The 19,237-nt window shown below is 47.9% G+C and overlaps 10 protein-coding genes across 11 annotated transcripts in view; 5 read left to right on the forward strand and 5 right to left on the reverse strand.

Annotated features, from left to right (window-relative positions):
* Positions 1-242: 242 nt before the first annotated feature.
* FOXG_03874 (uncharacterized protein) lies at positions 243-959 on the reverse strand (the record flags this gene model as incomplete). Its single annotated transcript, XM_018381741.1, has 2 exons — positions 243-588; positions 652-959. 2 exons carry the CDS (start codon positions 957-959, stop codon positions 339-341), a joined length of 558 nt encoding a protein of 185 aa, XP_018238308.1. The 3' UTR covers positions 243-338.
* A 408-nt stretch (positions 960-1,367) lies between these two features.
* Positions 1,368-3,222, forward strand: FOXG_03875 (uncharacterized protein; the record flags this gene model as incomplete). Its single annotated transcript, XM_018381742.1, has 3 exons — positions 1,368-2,538; positions 2,591-2,655; positions 2,719-3,222. Exons 1-3 carry the CDS (start codon positions 1,500-1,502, stop codon positions 3,220-3,222), a joined length of 1,608 nt encoding a protein of 535 aa, XP_018238309.1. The 5' UTR covers positions 1,368-1,499.
* A 3,144-nt stretch (positions 3,223-6,366) lies between these two features.
* Positions 6,367-8,287, forward strand: FOXG_03876 (uncharacterized protein). The gene is made up of 2 exons (XM_018381743.1): positions 6,367-7,712; positions 7,801-8,287. The coding sequence occupies exon 1, from the start codon at positions 6,877-6,879 to the stop codon at positions 7,630-7,632; it is 756 nt and encodes a 251-aa protein (XP_018238310.1). The 5' UTR covers positions 6,367-6,876; the 3' UTR covers positions 7,633-7,712; positions 7,801-8,287.
* Positions 6,426-8,835, reverse strand: FOXG_03877 (uncharacterized protein). Of its 2 annotated transcripts, XM_018381745.1 has the most exons (3): positions 8,460-8,835; positions 8,002-8,403; positions 6,426-7,953 (listed from the first exon to the last, which is right to left on the reverse strand). In XM_018381745.1, exons 1-3 carry the CDS (start codon positions 8,797-8,799, stop codon positions 7,709-7,711), a joined length of 987 nt encoding a protein of 328 aa, XP_018238312.1. In that variant the 5' UTR covers positions 8,800-8,835; the 3' UTR covers positions 6,426-7,708. The 2 variants fall into 2 exon arrangements, with proteins under 2 accessions (XP_018238312.1, XP_018238311.1); XM_018381744.1 differs by having other exon boundaries at positions 6,426-8,403; positions 8,460-8,830.
* A 1,430-nt stretch (positions 8,836-10,265) lies between these two features.
* On the forward strand, positions 10,266-11,427 carry FOXG_03878 (uncharacterized protein). The gene is made up of 2 exons (XM_018381746.1): positions 10,266-10,484; positions 10,540-11,427. Exons 1-2 carry the CDS (start codon positions 10,373-10,375, stop codon positions 11,175-11,177), a joined length of 750 nt encoding a protein of 249 aa, XP_018238313.1. The 5' UTR covers positions 10,266-10,372; the 3' UTR covers positions 11,178-11,427.
* A 60-nt stretch (positions 11,428-11,487) lies between these two features.
* FOXG_03879 (uncharacterized protein) lies at positions 11,488-12,465 on the forward strand (the record flags this gene model as incomplete). The annotated part of the gene is made up of 1 exon (XM_018381747.1): positions 11,488-12,465. The coding sequence occupies one exon, from the start codon at positions 11,488-11,490 to the stop codon at positions 12,463-12,465; it is 978 nt and encodes a 325-aa protein (XP_018238314.1).
* A 55-nt stretch (positions 12,466-12,520) lies between these two features.
* Positions 12,521-13,145, reverse strand: FOXG_03880 (uncharacterized protein). The gene is made up of 2 exons (XM_018381748.1): positions 12,897-13,145; positions 12,521-12,845 (listed from the first exon to the last, which is right to left on the reverse strand). The coding sequence occupies exons 1-2, from the start codon at positions 13,115-13,117 to the stop codon at positions 12,677-12,679; spliced, it is 390 nt and encodes a 129-aa protein (XP_018238315.1). The 5' UTR covers positions 13,118-13,145; the 3' UTR covers positions 12,521-12,676.
* A 30-nt stretch (positions 13,146-13,175) lies between these two features.
* On the reverse strand, positions 13,176-15,539 carry FOXG_03881 (uncharacterized protein; the record flags this gene model as incomplete). The annotated part of the gene is made up of 1 exon (XM_018381749.1): positions 13,176-15,539. One exon carries the CDS (start codon positions 15,537-15,539, stop codon positions 13,272-13,274), a length of 2,268 nt encoding a protein of 755 aa, XP_018238316.1. The 3' UTR covers positions 13,176-13,271.
* Positions 15,540-15,704: 165 nt separating this feature from the next.
* Positions 15,705-17,837, reverse strand: FOXG_03882 (uncharacterized protein). The gene is made up of 8 exons (XM_018381750.1): positions 17,536-17,837; positions 17,431-17,483; positions 17,153-17,370; positions 16,781-17,101; positions 16,605-16,729; positions 16,255-16,555; positions 16,106-16,205; positions 15,705-16,051 (listed from the first exon to the last, which is right to left on the reverse strand). Exons 1-8 carry the CDS (start codon positions 17,763-17,765, stop codon positions 15,927-15,929), a joined length of 1,473 nt encoding a protein of 490 aa, XP_018238317.1. The 5' UTR covers positions 17,766-17,837; the 3' UTR covers positions 15,705-15,926.
* A 476-nt stretch (positions 17,838-18,313) lies between these two features.
* The window catches only part of FOXG_18680 (uncharacterized protein), a gene marked incomplete at its 3' end in the record, with an annotated part of 1,551 nt that continues 627 nt past the window's right edge, over positions 18,314-19,237 (forward strand). The window contains exon 1 of the mRNA XM_018398818.1: positions 18,314-19,170. Coding sequence (XP_018238318.1) covers positions 18,320-19,170 — 851 coding nt within the window. The 5' untranslated portion in view covers positions 18,314-18,319. The remainder of the gene's footprint in view (positions 19,171-19,237) is intronic.

Below are 19,237 nucleotides of genomic sequence, written 5' to 3' on the forward strand. Positions count from 1 at the left end.
AATACATAGCTACGGATATTCGGCTCTGGCAGCTTGTTACATTGCAGCTACCCGACAGCCACGCATACACCAGATTATAAATTTCCCCGCGTCAATGATTTGCAGATATGGAGAATGTAACGTTTAATAAACGAACTAAGGCCTAATAAGCTCTTATCAATTTGCAAGCGATTGACCTCGAGTCGGTGAAACGGGAAACCGGCGAACCGGCAAACATCGGAAGAACACCAGTCCTATCAATGCACTAACAAGGGTTTAGTCTAGCTCGTTTGAGTCGAGATCACCATCAATATCGATTCGGGGTAGCTACGACTATTGAAAATGACGTTTTATCGGGCTTATCCCCGATAATAAGGTTCCTTGGGCTCTTCGAAGTACTGGTTCATGATGTTGCCCGACTTGTTGTAGCCACATTTGACGTAGAATGGCTCGTTCTCCGGACTGGTCCCCAGAGTCGTCTTGTAACACCCGACATTCTTTGCAATAGACGACAGACTGGCCAGTAACTTCAGTCCAAGGCCTTTGCCTTGGAAATCCTTTCTAATAGCGATTTCCTCGATATGTCCAATTAACCCAAGATTGTGAATACTGCCGAAATGAGGTTAGCATCAACATAGTGCGGACACCTTCTTAACCAATTAGAAGACTTACAACTTTCTCTCTACGATAATGGCACCGGTTCCGACAACTCGGTTCTCATGCTCAATAACCACGTGGTAATGCACCCCTTGGCCCTGTGTCTTCATCCAATCGAACCTCTCCTCGAAGCGATCCTGGGACACGTCCCCTACATCAGACAGTACGCCGAGGCAGTCAAGGAATCCCTTTGCATAATCCCCTTGTTCCAATGGTCTGATAGTGTAACCTTCAGGGAATGATGTTACAACATCAGTTCCAATCAGGTCTGGTGAGAATAAAGGGCCGGAGAGAGGGCCGGAGAGAGGGCCGGTTGCAACCATCTTATGTCGTGCCTGGAGGCTGTAGTGTAAGAGGGGTCGATTAGGTGAGATGGTTTGCCTTGTTCTGTCAACTAGCATCACGATAGGGAGTATCAATGAACGCGAAGGAGTCTTGCATATTTATGGATGATATCTTAGAAAAGCCCAGCTAACCGGGTCCAGGCACAATAGCCGGCAAACGGTCGGTGCGAATGCCGGGCCAAACCCTGCCCGATAGCTTTCCCCGCATTTTAGTGCGATCCTTCTCTAGCTATTGACTGCTTATCGTAAGGGGCCAAGAAACGTTGCATTGGCCTGTTACATTTTATCGATATGGAAATGAGATGCTATCTCGTGTACACGCATGTCTGCGGGGTGCTAATTCAATATCCCCAGGTCGGTCCCCGCAGAACTGGTGATAAGGCTAAGCAAGCGAGATATCTCTTGGTGTACTAATCTTCAATAGATACTTAAACACCGTTCTTCGCCGTTATAGGAGGACCACTTCCTCTTGCCCCTGCCAAACTCTTTTACTATCTCCATTATACTATATCTTTGAAAATGGCAACCCTAGACAAAGAAGCCAACAAAGATAATCATGACTTGGCAGACCTGAAGAGATCTGAGCTCCTTGAGATCGATGCCACCCGCGACCTCACCGTCGAAGAGCACAACCTTGGCTTCCGTGAGGCCGCTCGCCAGTATCCGTGGGCCGTTTTCTGGGCTCTTTTCTTTGGCATTGCCGTTATAATGGCGGGCTTTGACGCCCAGATCATCACTTCTTTCTATGCCCTACCCGCATTCCAAACAAAATATGGTGAGCGGGTTCATGGCGGCGACGGCTATGAAGTTTCTGCGCCGTGGCAGACGGCTCTGGGAATGGGTAATCCGATCGGCCAGGTCCTTGGAGCACTTGCCAGTGGTTATCCCCTCGAGATGTTTGGTCGAAAGAAGACATTAGCTATCTGCTGCGTCTGGTCTATTGCCTTGGTGTTTGTTCAGTTCTTCTCCACAAGCATTAGCATGCTATGTGCTGGCGAGATTCTCGGCGGTTTGGCTTATGGATTCTACGTCGTCATTGCACCAACTTATGCCTCAGAGGTGTGCCCTCTTGCTTTGAGAGGTTTCCTCACCACTTCTATTAACATGGCGTTTGTGGTCGGCCAATTTATTGCCCAAGGCTGCGCGGCTGGTGTAGAGACCCGTATGGACGAGTGGGCGTACAAGATCCCTTTTGCGATCCAATGGGTCTGGCCCACAATCCTTCTCGCTGGTCTTCCCTTCGCCCCTGAAAGTCCGTACTGGCTGGTTCGCAAAGGCCGACGTGAGGCAGCACGTGCCGCGCTCATGGGCCTGTCCTCACCTACCAACAGACCCGATATCGACAAGGCTCTTGTGGGAATCGAACAGACAGATCTTCTCGAGCAAGAAATCGAGTCGTCCACATCGTGGTTGGAGTGCTTCAAGAGAGCGAATTTGGTTCGCACTGAGATCTCAGTTATGGTCTACCTTATCCAGGTCATTGGTGGAAATCCGCTTATTGGATATGCAACATACTTCTTCCAAAAGGCCGGCCTGGATCCCTCTGATGCTTTCAACAGTACGTGTTTCGAAAAGCTAAAAACTACAGACCTGCTGACTTGGTACTCTAGTGGGTGTTGGTAACACCGCTCTGGGTTTCACTGGTACGGTTCTCTCGTGGTTCCTACTGAACTGGGTACGTGTCATCGCCAGTCTTATCCCCATAATCCTTCAACGCATCAGCTCATAAATTACACAGTTCAAACTTGGTCGACGCACGATCTATAATGCGGGTATGATGGTCATGACGACTCTCCTATTCATCATCGGTTTCCTCAGTATCTCTAGCACCACCGGTGCTATATGGGCTACTGCCACGCTGATGGATATCTGGACCTTCGTGTACCAAATGACTGTCGGTCCCATCTGTTTTGTTATCATTTCCGAGATCTCAGCCACCCGTCTTAGAGAAAAGACCATTGCTGTGGCTACAGCAGTGCAGGCTACCGCCTCCGTTGTGTTCACAATTGTCATGCCTTTAATGCTCAATACTGATGAGGCCAATTGGGGTAGTAAGACGGCTTTCCTCTTTGGTGGAATTAGTCTTGTATGTCTTGTCTGGTGCTACTTCCGGCTTCCCGAGAGTCAAGGCCGTACATTTGAGGAGCTGGACATCCTTTTCCAGAGGCGCGTTCCTGCGAGACAGTTCAAGAAGTTCGATCTACTTAACGGAGTGGACGATGTTATGAGTAGGGAGGGATAGAGAGAGATAGCTTAATACTATCTAAATCTTATAGGCATCTTAAACAGTGGCTAAGGTTCAGCTATTTATCCCGAATTCGCCTCTGCATCAAACAGAAAAGGTATTATCACATTAATGGAACAACACATAGTTAACTGTATTTCTACTTATACTTGGTAAAATACGGACTATTCGTACTAGAGGTCAGACAAACTGTATACGCTTGACTCGCATTGGTAGTTGATAGAAATTGGCAATTGTGCGTTAAAAGAAGATTTGTTCGGTAGTAGGACCATATACTAAGGAATACCTAAGCTTTAGGTAAATATAGGTAAGATTTAGGCAGTCCTTGTTATATCAGTGAAACGTATGCCGGTTATTTTCTGACTCACCTTAGAGGGTAAGTCTTTGCCTTAGTGGCGGTTTCCCCCGCACTATATCATTGCTGTATTCTATGAAAAAGTGTATATCCCAAGTATAGTAGTCACAGCAGGTAATTGATTTTTGGATTTGTTATGAGTGCTATTGGATATAATGTTTTGTATTTGGTAGTGTGTGACATTGCGCGCTGGACTTGAAACATATGACCAATATGTCTATGAGTCAACTACGTATCCAGCGTAGGAAGATTATAAAGCTATTTAGCTATTCTCACTATCAAACAGAGCGACCGGGGCTGATAGACCTCCGATAACCATGGCCAACTGACGCGCGACTATTATGTACTCTAGCCCTCCATATCTCCTCAGCTTCGTGCATGGCATTATCCTCTGTTACTATAACCCTACCCCTAACCACTTTGTCGTGCTCTATCGGGTTCCTGATTATGAATGAAGATTCGTGATAGGGATTGAATCGTGATCCACTGTATGACGACCCTTTGGCATAGTTGCTCTTAGTAACATTGATTTTCCGCAACAGCTCGAGATCGCTGCTGAGAACCTCATTTGGACCAACCCTGACCAAAGAGCCACGCTTTTCGTTAAGCTCGAGTTGGGCTTCGTACTTCTTGCCGCTTATTGCCAATCGGGCCAGTCATAGATATGAGAACTTGGCCAAGGAAGGCCCTGGGACATGACGTAGACGACACCATGAGACAGCGGAAGACACAATGTACCAAGCGACGATGGCGATAGCCCACCGATAGTCGAATTTGAGGTACCGAAAGAACATCTCGCTGAGATTTATCGTTTATAGAAGGAATACAGACGACCTTAACAGCGAGAATAAGTGGCAGGTCTGGAGTTATATCCATCAGCTACCCCTATTGTTGGCCGCGACGATCCCACTTTAGCTTTCAGCTGGTATGCATGTTGGCCTTGGCTATGACGCTGGCGTGAGTTATTACTGGAGTTCTTTTGGGTTGTTATTTGGGTCTTGGTGACAGAGTTATTTTAGATGCATATGAGGCGGCTGAGACATCCCATGAAAAAACGTCGATTACCGCCCATTAGTTATTAATTGTCTGATGCAAAATCCCCCACGCAGGATTCACGTATTGATAAGCATAACTTCAAAACACGGAAACCCGCTCGTGGTCGCTGTCAGGTCTCCTTCCAAGCCACTTGTATCATTTTTGCTTGGCCATCAGCAAGATGTTGTCAGAAAAGATTAACCATTTCGGTAATGGTGATCAATTATCACGCCTAGAGTTCTTTTTGCAGCCTGTAAGTGTCTCAGGCGTGTGATATTTATTGCTCTGTGCTGATAAGCTTCGTATGACCGTAGTGACTCGATCTTATACTCCATATACCCATCAACTGTGAGCCGTCAGACGTCACTTTGAGTGTTTTCCGGTAATACCTTGACTACTGACGCAGGGGTATGGTCTAAGTAATATTCTAACTCTACTTTTCCTTTTTTTCGCCTTGTATGAATAGTCTCTAGTCAATTGGCAAAGCCCCTCTTAAAACAGGTAGGTAAGCACATTATTGGTCTGGCAGTCGCGAACTTTTGAGACTATTGAGGCGCTGCTGCAATCAATCCAATAGCGACACTATAAAATATGCTTAAGTGCGACTGAACTCTGTCTGTATGGCCCGTGTGGTCAAACTATTGAGTCCAGACCCCCATCGTCATTTTAAAGCACAGAATAAAAAGGGTGAATGTCCCCAATTTGCGCTCGTGTCTTGGTTTCACCTTTGGTCCATTCGCTCATTTTTATTTAACCCCCCCACGCTCATTTATTTTGTTTGTCGAGATCATCGCAAGATGGTTTTCAAACAAGTTGATTGTTGCTGCCTTTGCAGCTTTGGCTTCGGTGGCCAATGCAAGCCCCTGTAAGCCATCGTCTACCAAGGCCATCACTACATCTGCCACCGAAACTGCTTCTGCTGGCTTTACATCCAAGACTAGCACTTCTGTCGAGACTAGCACTGCGATTACTGAGAGCGGGACTGTGATCGAGAATGAGACAGCGGCCACGGCGACCAGGGTTCAAATCCACGACACTCCACGACACATTTGTGAATATGGCGTGGATATGGATGCTGACTAATAATTTCGATGTGGAATGGGTGGAAATGGATCCATTATGGAAATGGATCCATATTGTGGAATTCGTGGAATGGAAACCTACTTCGTCCAACAATGGTAATTAATGGGTCCCGCCCGCCCTCGGTGACGTCAATGTTTTTGTCATTGGTCCATTAAAATCCGCCGTTGCTTGACGCAAAGGCAACACACCCACCGACGTTCCTGTTTCTTGTTATGCTGGATATTCGTAGCCGAACCGATATACCTATAGACGCGCCTTGCCGTCTCTCTCCGTCAAGATCCAGCTTTTGTAGAGCTGAAAGAGCCGTTGATTGTCCTCTTCTGTTCGTTCTGGAACGGATGTGGTTGACTTGGTAGGATGGGGAGTGGCCATTTCGATTTGGGGTAGTAACGCGAGTAACAGTGAAGCCCCCAGAATGGACTCATTGTGTACGGAGGAAAATGGGGTGGCAAATCGATGTTGTGTTGTTGTGGGTGATAGAAAGTACTTAGGATATGCGGGATTTCACAAGGAAATCAAGGTATTTTCGAACCCCACCTAAAATATTCCACGATTTCCACATGTGGAACATGTGGAAGGGGCTTCGTGGCGTGGATATGGAAATGCTGAAGCCCACGTGGAATGGAATGGAATGGATATGGATCCACATTATGGATCCATATGTGGATTTCGTGGTATGGATTTGAACCCTGACGGCGACTGATGCTACCACAGAGGCTCTCAGCACTGAAGCCTCGACGACCGTTTCCGAGAGTGCTACCACAACCGCGACGGTTGACGAGCCTCTGCTCACCAACACTGGCTTCGAAGATGGCACGACCACCCCGTGGCAGTTGCTAACGCAGCACGAAGACAGCTTGGTTCTCGGTAGCGGCTATCAGAGCCCAGCCTCTGGTAAAGTCCAGTTTGGAGACGAAGATGGCAGCCAGTACTCCAATCTTATTATCCAAAAGATCAACAAGAAAGCACTCCAAGCGGGCTCATATGTCCTCGAGGGCCGTACCCGCGTCGACGAGTACAGCCAAAGCGGCGACGGCTGCAGTACCATCATCACCGCTTGCCTCACGGGAGGTACAGGAAGCTGGGTTCCCGTGCCGGCTTCGCTTTCGCGGGCAAGCGCTGAGACTTCCGTCGGTCACTGGTCCCAGATAGACACTACGTGTACCTTCACCGAAGAGATGCTGTCTGCGGATGCCGACATCAGCGTTGTGTTTGGGTTCTACTGTGCTAATTCGGGTGCCTACCTCGACTCTGTTGAGCTCAAGCCAGCTGCTGTAATCCCCAATACCGACACTACCACGGTTGCCACCAACAGTGAGACTAGTATGATAATTACTACCACTCAAGCGACTACAATGGCAACCTCCATTGAGGGCTCAACAATCGCTACCGAGACTGCTACCACGACCACAGCAACCGATGCAGACCCAACACCTCTTCTCATCAACGGCAGCTTCGATCTCGACACTACTGAGCCCTGGCTATCGACTCGCTCCGAGTCCGTTGACCGCGACACCAACAGCCCCTTCGAAGGCCCAGCTTCTGGACGACTCGTGTTTGGAGTCGATGGCGGCCAGGCGTACAACAAGTACTTTTACCAAAAGATCGACACGAAGGACCTCAAGGCAGCCTCTTACCGCCTCTCTGGTTTCGTCCGCGTCGACTACTACACCAACAGCATAAATGGCGACGGATGCAATTCGATGGCGGTTGGCTGTACCCTTGGAGACCCAAACAACCTCGATCGTGTCCCGGGCTCAACTGTAATGGGCACTCCTAGCGTCGCCGTGGATAACTGGTTCCCGCTGGATACAACTTGCACGCTTACGGAGGAGATGTTGTCTCAGTATGACTATGTTAGCGTTACTTTTGGATTCAGCTGCGCCGAGGTCGGTGCCAACCTCGACGCTGTGGCATTCCAGGAAGTTGTTTAGCATACTCACATACTGCCTGTGTTGAATTCCTTTACTGTGTATATGATTCAGCTATATAATTAGTCTTCTCAACAGATCAGGTGAGTTCACTCATTAAATCTTGGTCTGCCCGTGCTTTTACGAAATAACTCCGTGGTCCCTGGAAGCTGACTCTCTTATCCGCACTAGTGTAAGATTCTAGATCTTCACCGCGCTCAGGTTCACAAGGTTTAGGCTGAATAGTCCCTGCGAGGGACTGCTGAAGACATGCCCTCACCTCCTCTAGTAGTTCCCCGGCATCGGCATTACATGTCAAGTGTCCACATGCCATCAAAACACGACCTAGAATCTTAGCAACACAAAACTGTCTGGGTTTGTTTCTGTACATACTTTGGCTCTCTGTAAAATTCCATCCTTTGACGAGTCTTTGAAGCCTCTTGATGGTTGCAACATAGTTTTTAATATTTCCCTCTATGGGGAACAATATAGGGGCGTGCTCGTATACTGTGTCTCCAACAAAGAGAAATCTTTCCTGGGCATCCCAGATAGCGAGTTGGTCTGGGGTATGACCGGGAGCATGATATAGCACAAGGCCTAGATCATTGCCGGCACTATCAGTAATTGACTGGCCGTCCTCAGCCCAAACAGTCACGGAATACTTGGGCGTATTCATTCCAACAAAGCGACAGAGAGACGAAGTTGGCAGTCTATCTGGACTGGCGATAAAATCTTTATCGTAAGAACTAGCCACAACAGAGGTGGTTGATGACTCTGTAAAATGCATAATCCCGCCTAGCCAGAAATAGTCAGTCTCAAGCCAGCGTCCAGGCAAGCTTTGACCCACTTACCAATATGGTCGTAGTGGCAATGAGTGCAAATCACGGTGTAGTTTTTGGTGCCTCCCGGGTTAAGAGGTTGACTGTCGTTGTCTGCGACGGAATACTCTTCGATGAAATGCCGGAGGGACGTGAAGTCAGCATCGGAAGAATTGTGTGGGCCCCCGCAACCGGTATCAATTAGGACGACTGTAGAGGCGTAAAGGCGCACGTAAATAAACGGATTCTCGCCCCATTTGTCGTCCTCGGTGATATAAAAAAGATTCTTGGTGAGTTTGCGGCAGGTAAAATATGTATCCTTGGGTGCTTTGTCTGCGGATCCAGGGTCCGGAGGACCGAGCTTGTAGCACATAGTTGTCTCTTGTCTCCAGATGAGGGGTGACTGATTGGGTGGAGAGTGACAGATATCGCCAGGGAGAAGAGCTGGTTTTAATATGGCATCATGTGGGGTAATTAAAGCTAGGACGCTTCGGGGTATTGAAATGCATGTTTAGAACCTGAGAAGGTCTTTTTCACTATTTATCTGATGAACAGACGGTATAGTATCATTGAGAGGTTTTTGCTAATAGTTATTTTCGCTGTCAAAGAGTTTTTATGTGTATGTCTCTGATTGGTTGCGAGATTTTTGTGTCTGGAATAAGTAGTTAACCCCTGATGTTTTCGTAATCTCGGAATCTTATCGCTGATACTTCAACGTGCTCGCTGGTGCATGACCGCATCAATTCATTTTTGACATGCGAAATAAAACGAAACATTAGGTATATAGATGCTTGGACACAAAGTGTGACGACTGAATGCATTCAGGTTCACAGTTCTGTAACATATGATATGGTGTGCAAAGCTGAAAATAATCCCTGCCATATGCATCAGGGAAAACAATAAGCGCCGGGCATGCGTTGACAGACTTCTCGAGGTTAAAAACACTCACATCGATGCTCAGCCAGGCTCATGGGATGAGGGTCTGCTGGAAAGGGCGACCAGAGGTGGTTATGGGCAAATAATTAGAATGCTAGTTGAGAGGGCTGCCAAAATCAGCAAGAAAATGGTAGATACAGCATTAGTGTTGGACAATTTAAGGGAGTGTGGAGGTAAAGACAAAGTGCAAGAGGGAGGAGACGATGAAGAAGGTGTACAAGAGGAGGTACACGATCAGGAGCTAGGAGATAAGGAGGAAATATGGCCTAGTCTCAACCCTCCAGATATTGGAGGTATATACATGCCACCTTTTTCATTATAAACCTCCTTCAGGGAGCATGTCCATGGAAAGGGCGGCAGTATCGTACTGTTAGAACTAATTCGACGACTATATCCATAGCTGATCGGTTACAGTCACAGGTTCATTAGTGGCTAGATGGTATTAGTCAAGTTTACAATTAATCTGAAATATAGCGATAAGAATCATACTACCCCCCGTTGCCTGACCATATAAATCAAAGGAGGTTCTGTTCCGTTACCTTGCATGGCTCGAGATTATGGCTATCATTTTTGAAAAGATCAAAAGAGGGTTCGCAGACCGTCTACGACACACTTTCGAGGTTTCGTGGGATAGGATGCAGTCGATACCCAACGGATCGAAGCATCGTATTATCGGCAAACAAACCTCAATCATCAAAGCCTTCGTGTGTCTACAATATAACATAACCAGACAAATCCCAGTTAAAACCTTTTAAGCTTTGTAAACCGAGCCTCTAGGCTCTAGGTGGCTGACCAGTTTCAGGACTAAAGACTAACTCTATATGGACTAGTCTGCCTTATGATTGGACAACTCATCTCGGTTATGCAGTCTGACAAGTCTGACTGTCAGAAAGTTGTCAATATCAGCAGCTCTCTGTCATCTTTTCTCAACCGAAGCCAAAGTCGTCAGCTTTTCTCGCATACTGTCATTCTCTCAACTTCGCCGAGACCTCAGCATTTAGATTTCCACAATGAAGCCTAACTGGGAGCCATTCGTGAAATCCACTGAAGATGATTGGACGGCTGTACCAGACCCCGCTCAGCGAAAGCGGATCCAGAACAGGCTGTCCCAACGAGCCAGGCGTATGTACCATAATAACACCATTACGCGGCAGTGTTCGGCTGATTCTGATTCCAGGGTCACGACTTGCTGGTAAACAGAAGCAAGCGGCACAGTATAAGGTTAATGAGGACGCGGGAGCCCTTGTGAGAAGAGATGCAGGTCCTAGTCTCGGGCAATCATCTATAGAGGGCTCAAGCATGGCTGTCACAGACATGTTCGATGCAAGCCTCTTATATACCCAATACACATCTGAGCAACCCACGATGGACAGCCATTACCTCATCTTGACCGACTTGACCGCCGCCACCGCCCTAGCCGTCATAGCCCAGCGTCTCGATCTCGACTGCCAGCAAATACCAGGTTTCAACATTAAAGCCCTAACCGACAGTCTTCCATCTGCTATAGCGCCCACTCAATTACAGAAGAGCATTCCTCACCTGTCATACCTGGACATGCTGCCCTGGGCATCATTGCGGGACAAACTCCTCAAGTCTCTCTCTATTATTAACGAAGAGGAGTTTGCGCGTGATATGCAGTATGGAAGCTTAAAGGTATGGGGGACAGTACCGTGGGACCCGATGGGATGGGAGGTTGGCGAAAGCTTTGCGAAGCGGTGGTGGTTTCTGATGGATAGTGGGATACTTCAGACGACTAACTTTTGGAGGTCTCAGCGGGGAGAGAGGCCATTAACTCTGGCATCCCTGCAAAGCTGAACGATTAATTCCTCTTCCATAAAACTAATTCCGTGGTCTTGTTAATTAGCTGGTACTTGCGAAAGAGCGCTGATGCAGGGGAATGCATTCTGACCGCAATTTGTCTGGGCTGCTTCAATCTGACAGTCTGAATGACCAGGGTGTCAGACTCATGAAGGAAACGACAACATTGGATTGATAAGCTGAAACATATTCATATATAAAAAGAATAATAATATTTCTTCCCCGCAAGAAAATATTAGAGAAGACACATTTCCAGCATCATTTTACTTAAACTCGACGTTCTGTCACTATCTCTTAACCTATCATCATGCAAGCTGCCTGGACGCAACTATTCCCACCAAAGCCTACTTTCACCGAATACAATGTTCCTTCACTAGAAGGCAGAGTCTTCATGGTGACGGGTGGAACTAATGGCGTCGGTCTAGAGCTAGTCAATATGCTGTACTCCAAAGGAGGCACAGTTTATCTCCCTGCCCGGTCCTCCGCCAAAGCACAAAAGACTATCGAGACCATCAAGGCCACACACCCAGAGAGTATCGGTGTCCTGAAGACTCTTCACATTGATCTCAATGATCTTACTTCCGTGGCAGCCTGTGCCTCTGCCTTCTTAGCGCAGGAGTCCCGTCTCGACGTGTTATGGAATAACGCGGGCATTAGCGCCACACCGTCTAATGAAGTTACTGCCCAAGGATACGAGCCACAAATGGGAATAAATTGCTTGGCGCCATTCCTTCTCACCAAACTCCTACTCCCTGTCCTAAAGCAAACAGCAAGCAGTAACCCCGGACCCTCGACAAGGGTTATCTTCACAGGCTCAGGTGTAATGGACATGATGGCCCCGCCTGGAGGTATTCCGCTGGCTGAGCTTACTCCTGGCAAACAATCAAAAGACCCAACACATAACTACACCATTTCAAAGACGGGAAACTGGTTCCTCGCCTCTGAATTTGACCGGCGTGTGCGATCAGATGGAATCATTTTCATATGCCAGAACCCAGGCAACCTCTCGACGAATATCTGGGACCGCGTGCCGTGGCATCTCAGGGTACCGAACAAAGTCTTCTTGCACCCACCTAAACGAGGAGCTTATTCGGAGCTCTGGGCTGGTGTTAGCACAGAGATCAAGCTTGAGGACGGTGGTAGGTATGGTATTCCTTGGGGAAGATGGCACCCGAGCCCTAGAAAGGATCTTGTCCAGAGCTTGAAGACGAAAGAGGACGGTGGCAGTGGAATTGCGGGGGATTTTTGGGATTGGTGTGATCAACAAACAAGGAAGTATGTATAAGTCGATAAGGTTCCTACGTATCAAGACGGGGTGTATCATCAACAGGGTATAGAATCACGGATAGATAATGGTATAGATTGCAGGAAGGGAATTCCAATAATTTGTAGAACTTGCACCTTTATCATATTCATCCTGCATGTCTCCTATAAACCAGCATTCGTTTGTACTTCAAATAACAGCGTTGTCTGTCAAATCTCCCTTCGCTACTTGTCTACACAGACTTCAACACGAAGTTCTGTAATTTACCCTCCTCATAAACCTCAACCTCTGTAAGCCTACCCGTCTCCTCTATCTTTCCATCTCGAAGTTCGAACCTAATTACAGTTGGAATAGCTGATATGTTCCACGTGAGCTTGTGTGGGTTATCCGGCTTCTTCCACCTGTGGACTTGTCAGCCAACACTCTCCATACTGACTAGAATAGTCACCCACCCAGGCCGGGGACCAACGCTCTCGTAAATAGCCTTGGGCCCTTCCGGCTTATCAAAGGTCTCTTTCAGGAATGGTAAGGCAGCTCGAACGTCGGAGCACCACGGTGCACCGGTTTCCTCATCGTTGGAACTGGTGAGAATGACATAAATTGGCTCGTCACTCCTGGCAAGAGGAACTAGGTCCTCGGGACTCGACAACCGAACATCATTAAGGATCGGCATATTCTCGGCTATTTTATTTTTCTTTTTGATACAGCGATATGTCTTAAGTTACGATTAGTGCGGGCTATTTATCCTTCTAGGCTGGTGGGGATCAAGGCGATGGTGTCATCAGACCCATCGATTATTACACCGCAACCTGACTCATATCTCTTCTCTAGCGCCATCTATCATACTCAGAAACGACTACGATACGGAACCCATTGCCCCTCCAAAACCCAGTCGGCTCAAGACTCCCGCGATAAGTGCACGTCGCTTTGGCTTGACCACTCGAAAAGCACCCTCCTCGCAAAACTCTTCGGATTGCATCGTCTGCTTCGAGATCCTCACGACCGTCTGGACTTTTCCACGGGTATTCAAACATTGGAGACGCCATGTCGGTTCCCCATAATGTTGTGCACCATTCCCATACTTGGCCTGTCATGTCGTAGCAGCCAAATGGTGAGCAGGACTGGGGAAATAGACCGACGGCACATTTATTGTTCAGCGCTAGTTCTTCGCAGTTTGATAGACTCGTAGCGAAATTGGTGCCCCATGGATAGATGTTCTGCCCTGTCTGTGACTCGCGCTGACCTCCTCTTGATGCTCTCTCCCACTGGGGCTCCGAAGGTAGTTGTACGGTTTCGTTGGGTTTTATTTTACTCGTTTCCCTCCATTTCGGAGTGAGCCATTGACAGTATGCCCTGGCGTCATGCCATGTGAGATCTGTTGCCGGTGTGTTCCGCAAAAAGGGATCATAGCCATCTTGGCTCAGCCAAGTACGACCTGTCTGCTGCACAAAATCTCCATAGTCTCGGTTCACAACTGGAAACGCGCCAATTTTGAATGAACCAAGATGAAGTTCATGAGGAGGACTGGAATTCGGATGATTGGACGACCCAAAAAGGCTTGTGCCTTCTGGGATTTCAACCAAGCCTAGCAGATCGCGTGGATCTCCAAACAAGGAGAGGTAGCGACCGGCTTTGACCCGATGAGATACAGGGAGGGTTCCAAGCATGATCACCTTCAGTAGAAGATCAACGACTTGGGTGACAAGTGGTATATTCTCTGGGTCTGTGAACTCGCAGGCGACAAGTGCAGCATATTGAGCCTTCTCGCCACTAAGGTCAGACTCATGCCGGTTTAGAAGTTCACGTATCAACTTCTCCTGCTTTTCTCCCTCTACAAACCGATGCAAAAGACTTCGAACAATGGGCATTGCCGACTTGGCATCTTGGTCAAAAACCTTCAGTATCTCCTGCAAAGTTGCCGTTTGTAGCTGCGCAGCCACCAAGAGTACTTGAACTGCGGCACACGAGACGAACGGCCATTTTTTAGTCGTCTTTGCCAGGAGATTGAGCTGACTGTGCCGTTGATCTGTCCATTCCTCCCGCGCACTTTGTAAAAGAACTTGGCGCGTCTCGGGCGATGAAAACCCATGATCTAGCCAAGCATCCAATGCTGATTCGCTTGTATCCCCAACACGTCCGGCTGCTAGGGACAAGGCAAATATAGCTGGTCTCGAAGCGGCGTTTCCAGAACCAAATGTTGTGTCCAGACACAACTTTCGAGCGAGCTCATGTCTTTGAATGGCCAGGAGCGGCAGTAGCTCGAGCTTTGAGAAGCCGCTTGGCAGGGTCCAGTCTTGGCTATCATCGTCTGTCCCCAGGACGAGCAGCCTAACGTGCGGCCTTGGAGTAATAGCGCTGGCTATAGATGCGAGATGCGTCACACCTTCGGGCCCTGCGCTTTCGATACCATCCAGTATCAAAAGCAGTTCCTTATCTTCGCTTTCTTTTTTTCTGCTATCCCAAGATTCAAGAATCTCCGGCAGCTTTCCATCAACATCTGCAAGGTCTTGCGTATTGATGATTGTGACGAGCAATGGCAGCGTTCTCATCCCACTCAATATCTCTTTTCGTCTCTCGCCGCCTTCATTCCGAGGAATAGCGTCCCTGTCCCTCTGGAAGATACCAGTGGCATGACCAAATACCAGGTACTCTGCGAATGTCGTCTTTCCTGAACCACTTTTGCCAGTGAGAAGTAAGAACTGATTGTCTCGTACGGCTTCGAACGCAGAGACGTAGACTGCCTCCTCTCTTGTATTGCCACCTTTGTGCTTCCGCAAACCTTTGGCTGCCTTGTCTTCAACGGTGAGGTTCACAAGTAGTGGGATGTATCCTTCAGATAGGGAAACTCTATCATCTTTGACGGTGGTGAAAAGCGTCTTTTGACCCAACTCCACACCATTCCGTTTGAGCGAAGACCAGTCTCCCATGTTCTGAGGCTCTTTCTTCTTGACCTTGGTGCGTGACTTGATATGCTGACTAAAGTTGAAACCTCCAGTTGTGGCAATTACTGCATGAACTGGATCAAGACGAAAGTTGTAAAAGCGAAATTGAACTGAAATGCGATTTCTGGTATCCACAACGTACGAGCACGTCATTTTGTACCATATGCATGTCATTGACGGCGCGGGCACTATGGGAGAAGTCGTTTGTTGTTCAACTGTAAGAGGTAGGACCGTCTGTACAAGATAGCGAATAGCGGTGAATTTTCCAGTCTAACAATGTCACAAAGTCTTCCAGCGGCCATCTGAATTTCGGGACATGGTGAATATAACTGCCCCAATCATTTGTTCCAGTCTCGTACTTGCCTATATACAAAACCCAGCCCTTCCATTATGGACCAACATGTTTCCTCTTCTATCCGACTCTTGTCGTCTTGACTCTACTACAGAAATTTATAACTACGCCGATGTCATTTGACTCATCCTGCTTTCCCCTGCGCCAGAATATCCACCTCTCAAGCTAAGAGGATCTGAGCTCTGAGACTACTTCTTTCGGCTATAGAGATACCTCATCGCCGTGATACTCAGAATGGCAATTCCACCAAACAATATCAAAATCTGATAGCCGTACTTGTATTTTGGCGCGTCGTATGTCGGAAACAGGACCACTGCGGGGAAGTTAGTTCTGTCGTAGCCCTTTCTTATGGCTTTCAAATACTTACATGGTACCCAGAGGACCCAAGCGTACGACACAAGATTAGCCGTAGCCACCAAAAGCTGCCTCGTGTTGGTATCAGCAGCATTCAACCCGTATGTCCAGCTCTGTTTTATGCATTAGCTATGAGCCTGAAAACAAGACAACATAACTTACAATGAGCACAGGAGTACATGCTGAGCCGGCGTAGGAGATGTAGTAAGCGAACATGAGAGCGGACTTGGGAATGTCCCAGACTGAGAGAAGAATATTGGCCACGATCATCAGAAGCGTCAGGGACGCAATCAGCCAGTAGTACTGCTTGGTTCGGTCCGCTATCATGCCCCAGGCCACCGTTACGACGATGGCGAGCGCATTTCCACCAGTTGGTAAGTAGTTGATCTTTTGCACGCTGTATCCCTCTGCCTTCAGCCAGAGGTTGAAGTAACTTGTAGCCGTGTGGCAGGCAGCGACCATGCTGTGAAGTATGAGCCAGCGGTATAGAAAATATTGGGATTGTTACTTACGTGTATGGGATGACAAACATCCAAATTTTCCAACCCGTGTAAATTCGCTTAATCTCGACCCAGTTCAGCTTGATCTGCTCTTTGACACCAAACTTGGCAATTCGCTCCTGGCCATACTTGATATGCTAGGAAAATGGTAAGCTTACTTGTCAGACTTGCCTGGAAGTTTTACTCACTTCTTTTGTCCAGTAAAAGGCTCTCGTGTTATGTGGATGATCAGGCAGTCCAAACAAACCCCAGATGGCCACAGGAACTGAGATTACTCCGTCCATAATGAACAGCCACCTCCAACCAGCGAGGCCATGGCGTCCATTCATACTGCTGTATAAACCAGCCTGAAGATATCCGCTAAACATGCTAGCGATAGACTCAACCTCAAGAAGAATGGCCAGACGCTTTGTCAGCTCATTAGGACCATACCAACTGCCGAGCATGGCGATGTATCCAGGAAAAGCGCATGATTCGAACAAGCCGATGAAGAAACGCAGAACGTACATCTTTTAGTGTATCAGTCAGTAAGCCTTGAGAAATGGGGAATAACATCTTACCACTTTAATACTATGGGTAAAGCCCATGCCAATGACCAACGCCGACCAGCATATCTCACAAGTAGGAATCAAGATGGAAGGGCGAATATGGCTCAACTGTAGCATTTGGGCCGGGATAGTACCGACCATGATGCCTAGACTAAACCATGTGCCAAGCCAGTTGCGCTCATTGCCGTAAAGATCGAGATCTTCTTGCATGCCACTGACAAAGGCGTTACCTACAGGGCCGTCAGCCGTGGCCTAGAAATCAAGTTCAGTTACTTTGCTCGAGAACTCACTGTAATTGGTCTGGTCTAAGTATTTGATGAAGTAGCCAAGCAACACCGTTGGACTAGGCGCGGTTAGCTGAGCCTCCCGCTAATGCAGGATGTGACGCTACTTGCAAGAAGATCAGATCTAAACGTCTTACATATGCGCGGTACTTAGGATCCCCGTCGATCGAGTCCCAAAAGAAACCAGCAATGCGTCGCCATTTGGAACTCGACTTTGCATCGGGGTCAACACCATGGTCGATGACCTCTGTGTCCAATACAGGATTGGCTTTGGCGTCGAGGCTAGGTTTTGTCGCGACCTCAGCGTCACTGTGACTGTGGGTCTCAATCGGATGTGCCATTTTTGCTGTACGCTTGGTCTCTGTTTATCATTGTCCAGAGATAATCTCGCAGTTATATAAACATGACTGATGATGAACACGAAATTGCCCGATAGGGTGCAACAACTTAGTGAAGAAAAGTCAACTATTTCTATCCAGTACGGATCTAATTCCCCTAGATCGCACCCCCAAAGTAGAATTTCACCGAGCACGGGAACAGTATCCTCTGTAATCGCACTATAGATTTAGGCGAAGTGCTGATAGCTTTCTGAGAAGAGCGTGATAAGCTGATGGCGCAATAATAGTCTGAGGATTCGACAACAGGCTAGTACCAAAATGCCAACGCGACATAAGAGTACATCGGATCAGTATGGGAAGCTGTCAGAAAAAAAGGTATTTCTATGAACTTGCTCCTCGATTTCTCCCGACCAATGCCATTACAATCCGCTATGGTGTCATCCAAGACGTGGGGCGGCGTCCACATTTAGAAACCATTGAACTGGAGCAGTTGATATTGATAAGAAGACATGACGAGTTGAGCCAGGTATGAATCACAATCACAAAATATAGCCAAAATGTCTGATTTTCTCCGCGTCGTTCTTGAAAACGTCGACTTTCGTCTGCCCACGCAGGTGACCGACGACAACAGTGTCCTCGCTCTCAAAAGCTTAGTCTTGGAACCTTTGATTCGATGGCAGCCAGATGGCGAGGTATTACCAGGGCTCTTCGACAAATGGGACGTTTCGAACGATCGACGAACTTGGTTCTTTCACATTCGAGATGGAGCCGTCTTTCACGATGGGAAACCCTGTGACGCCCCCCTCATTGTCGAATACATCAAGGGTTTTCTTGACTCACACGATTATTTTGGCATGGCTTGGAGCTACAGCCGTTATTTCACCAATACAACATTCACCGCCGAGGATGCCAAAGTAGTCAAGATCCAGCATCAAGAGCCATTCGCAGATCTTCTCAACGTCCTCAATGACTTTTGGCCGTCGAGAATTGACGCGAATGGAAAACCAATCCTCGGCACAGGTCCATATCGCGTTGTCGACTTTAGGCGTCAAGACGATATTGGCTCTGCAACACTAGAGCTGATAGATCCTGCTCAGCATCCAGCTTGGTCACGGAAAATCGTCGCTACGGCGGCTCGCAGTGGTGAAGAGAGGTTGAAGCTTTTGCAAAGCGGACAAGTGGATGCGGCCTTGAATTTGGAACGCATTGACGATCTGAATCTTCTTGACTTCCAATCTTCGCTACGGTGGGGAAGAGTTTCAAGCACCTTGTCCGTCATCTACTACCTCAATTGCCCAGAGGGAGTCTTCTCTTCACCGCAGGTGCGCCTCGCTGCCAATCTCGCCATTGATAACCAAGCTCTGGTGACGAAGTCTACTTGGGCCTTGCTACGCCAGCTGCAACCGTCGTCAGTCCTCACCATCTTGGTTCAGGAGCAAGCTAGTCCCATCCCCTATGACCCCGACGAGCCAAGA

This window comes from Fusarium oxysporum, chromosome 4, assembly GCF_000149955.1.
Source record: "Fusarium oxysporum f. sp. lycopersici 4287 chromosome 4, whole genome shotgun sequence".
Classification (NCBI taxonomy): domain Eukaryota; kingdom Fungi; phylum Ascomycota; class Sordariomycetes; order Hypocreales; family Nectriaceae; genus Fusarium; species Fusarium oxysporum.

What these genes read in the sequence shown, in the direction of transcription:
- FOXG_03876 (XM_018381743.1), top strand. Translation starts at nt 6,877, where the DNA reads ATGCTGTCTGCGGATGCCGACATCAGCGTTGTGTTTGGGTTCTACTGT.
- FOXG_03880 (XM_018381748.1), bottom strand. Translation starts at nt 13,117, where the DNA reads ATGCCGATCCTTAATGATGTTCGGTTGTCGAGTCCCGAGGACCTAGTT. An exon ending in AGCGTTGGTCCCCGGCCTGG is followed by an intron (nt 12,846 to 12,896) that starts GTGGGTGACTAT and finishes ACAAGTCCACAG; the next exon opens with GTGGAAGAAGCCGGATAACC.
- FOXG_03878 (XM_018381746.1), top strand. Translation starts at nt 10,373, where the DNA reads ATGAAGCCTAACTGGGAGCCATTCGTGAAATCCACTGAAGATGATTGG. An exon ending in GCTGTCCCAACGAGCCAGGC is followed by an intron (nt 10,485 to 10,539) that starts GTATGTACCATA and finishes TTCTGATTCCAG; the next exon opens with GGTCACGACTTGCTGGTAAA.
- FOXG_03882 (XM_018381750.1), bottom strand. Translation starts at nt 17,765, where the DNA reads ATGGCACATCCGATTGAGACCCACAGTCACAGTGACGCTGAGGTCGCG. An exon ending in CGTTTAGATCTGATCTTCTT is followed by an intron (nt 17,484 to 17,535) that starts GCAAGTAGCGTC and finishes AACCGCGCCTAG; the next exon opens with TCCAACGGTGTTGCTTGGCT. An exon ending in TTGGGTCCTCTGGGTACCAT is followed by an intron (nt 16,052 to 16,105) that starts GTAAGTATTTGA and finishes ACTTCCCCGCAG; the next exon opens with TGGTCCTGTTTCCGACATAC.
- FOXG_03877 (XM_018381744.1), bottom strand. Translation starts at nt 8,799, where the DNA reads ATGTGCTACAAGCTCGGTCCTCCGGACCCTGGATCCGCAGACAAAGCA. An exon ending in TTGCCACTACGACCATATTG is followed by an intron (nt 8,404 to 8,459) that starts GTAAGTGGGTCA and finishes ATTTCTGGCTAG; the next exon opens with GCGGGATTATGCATTTTACA.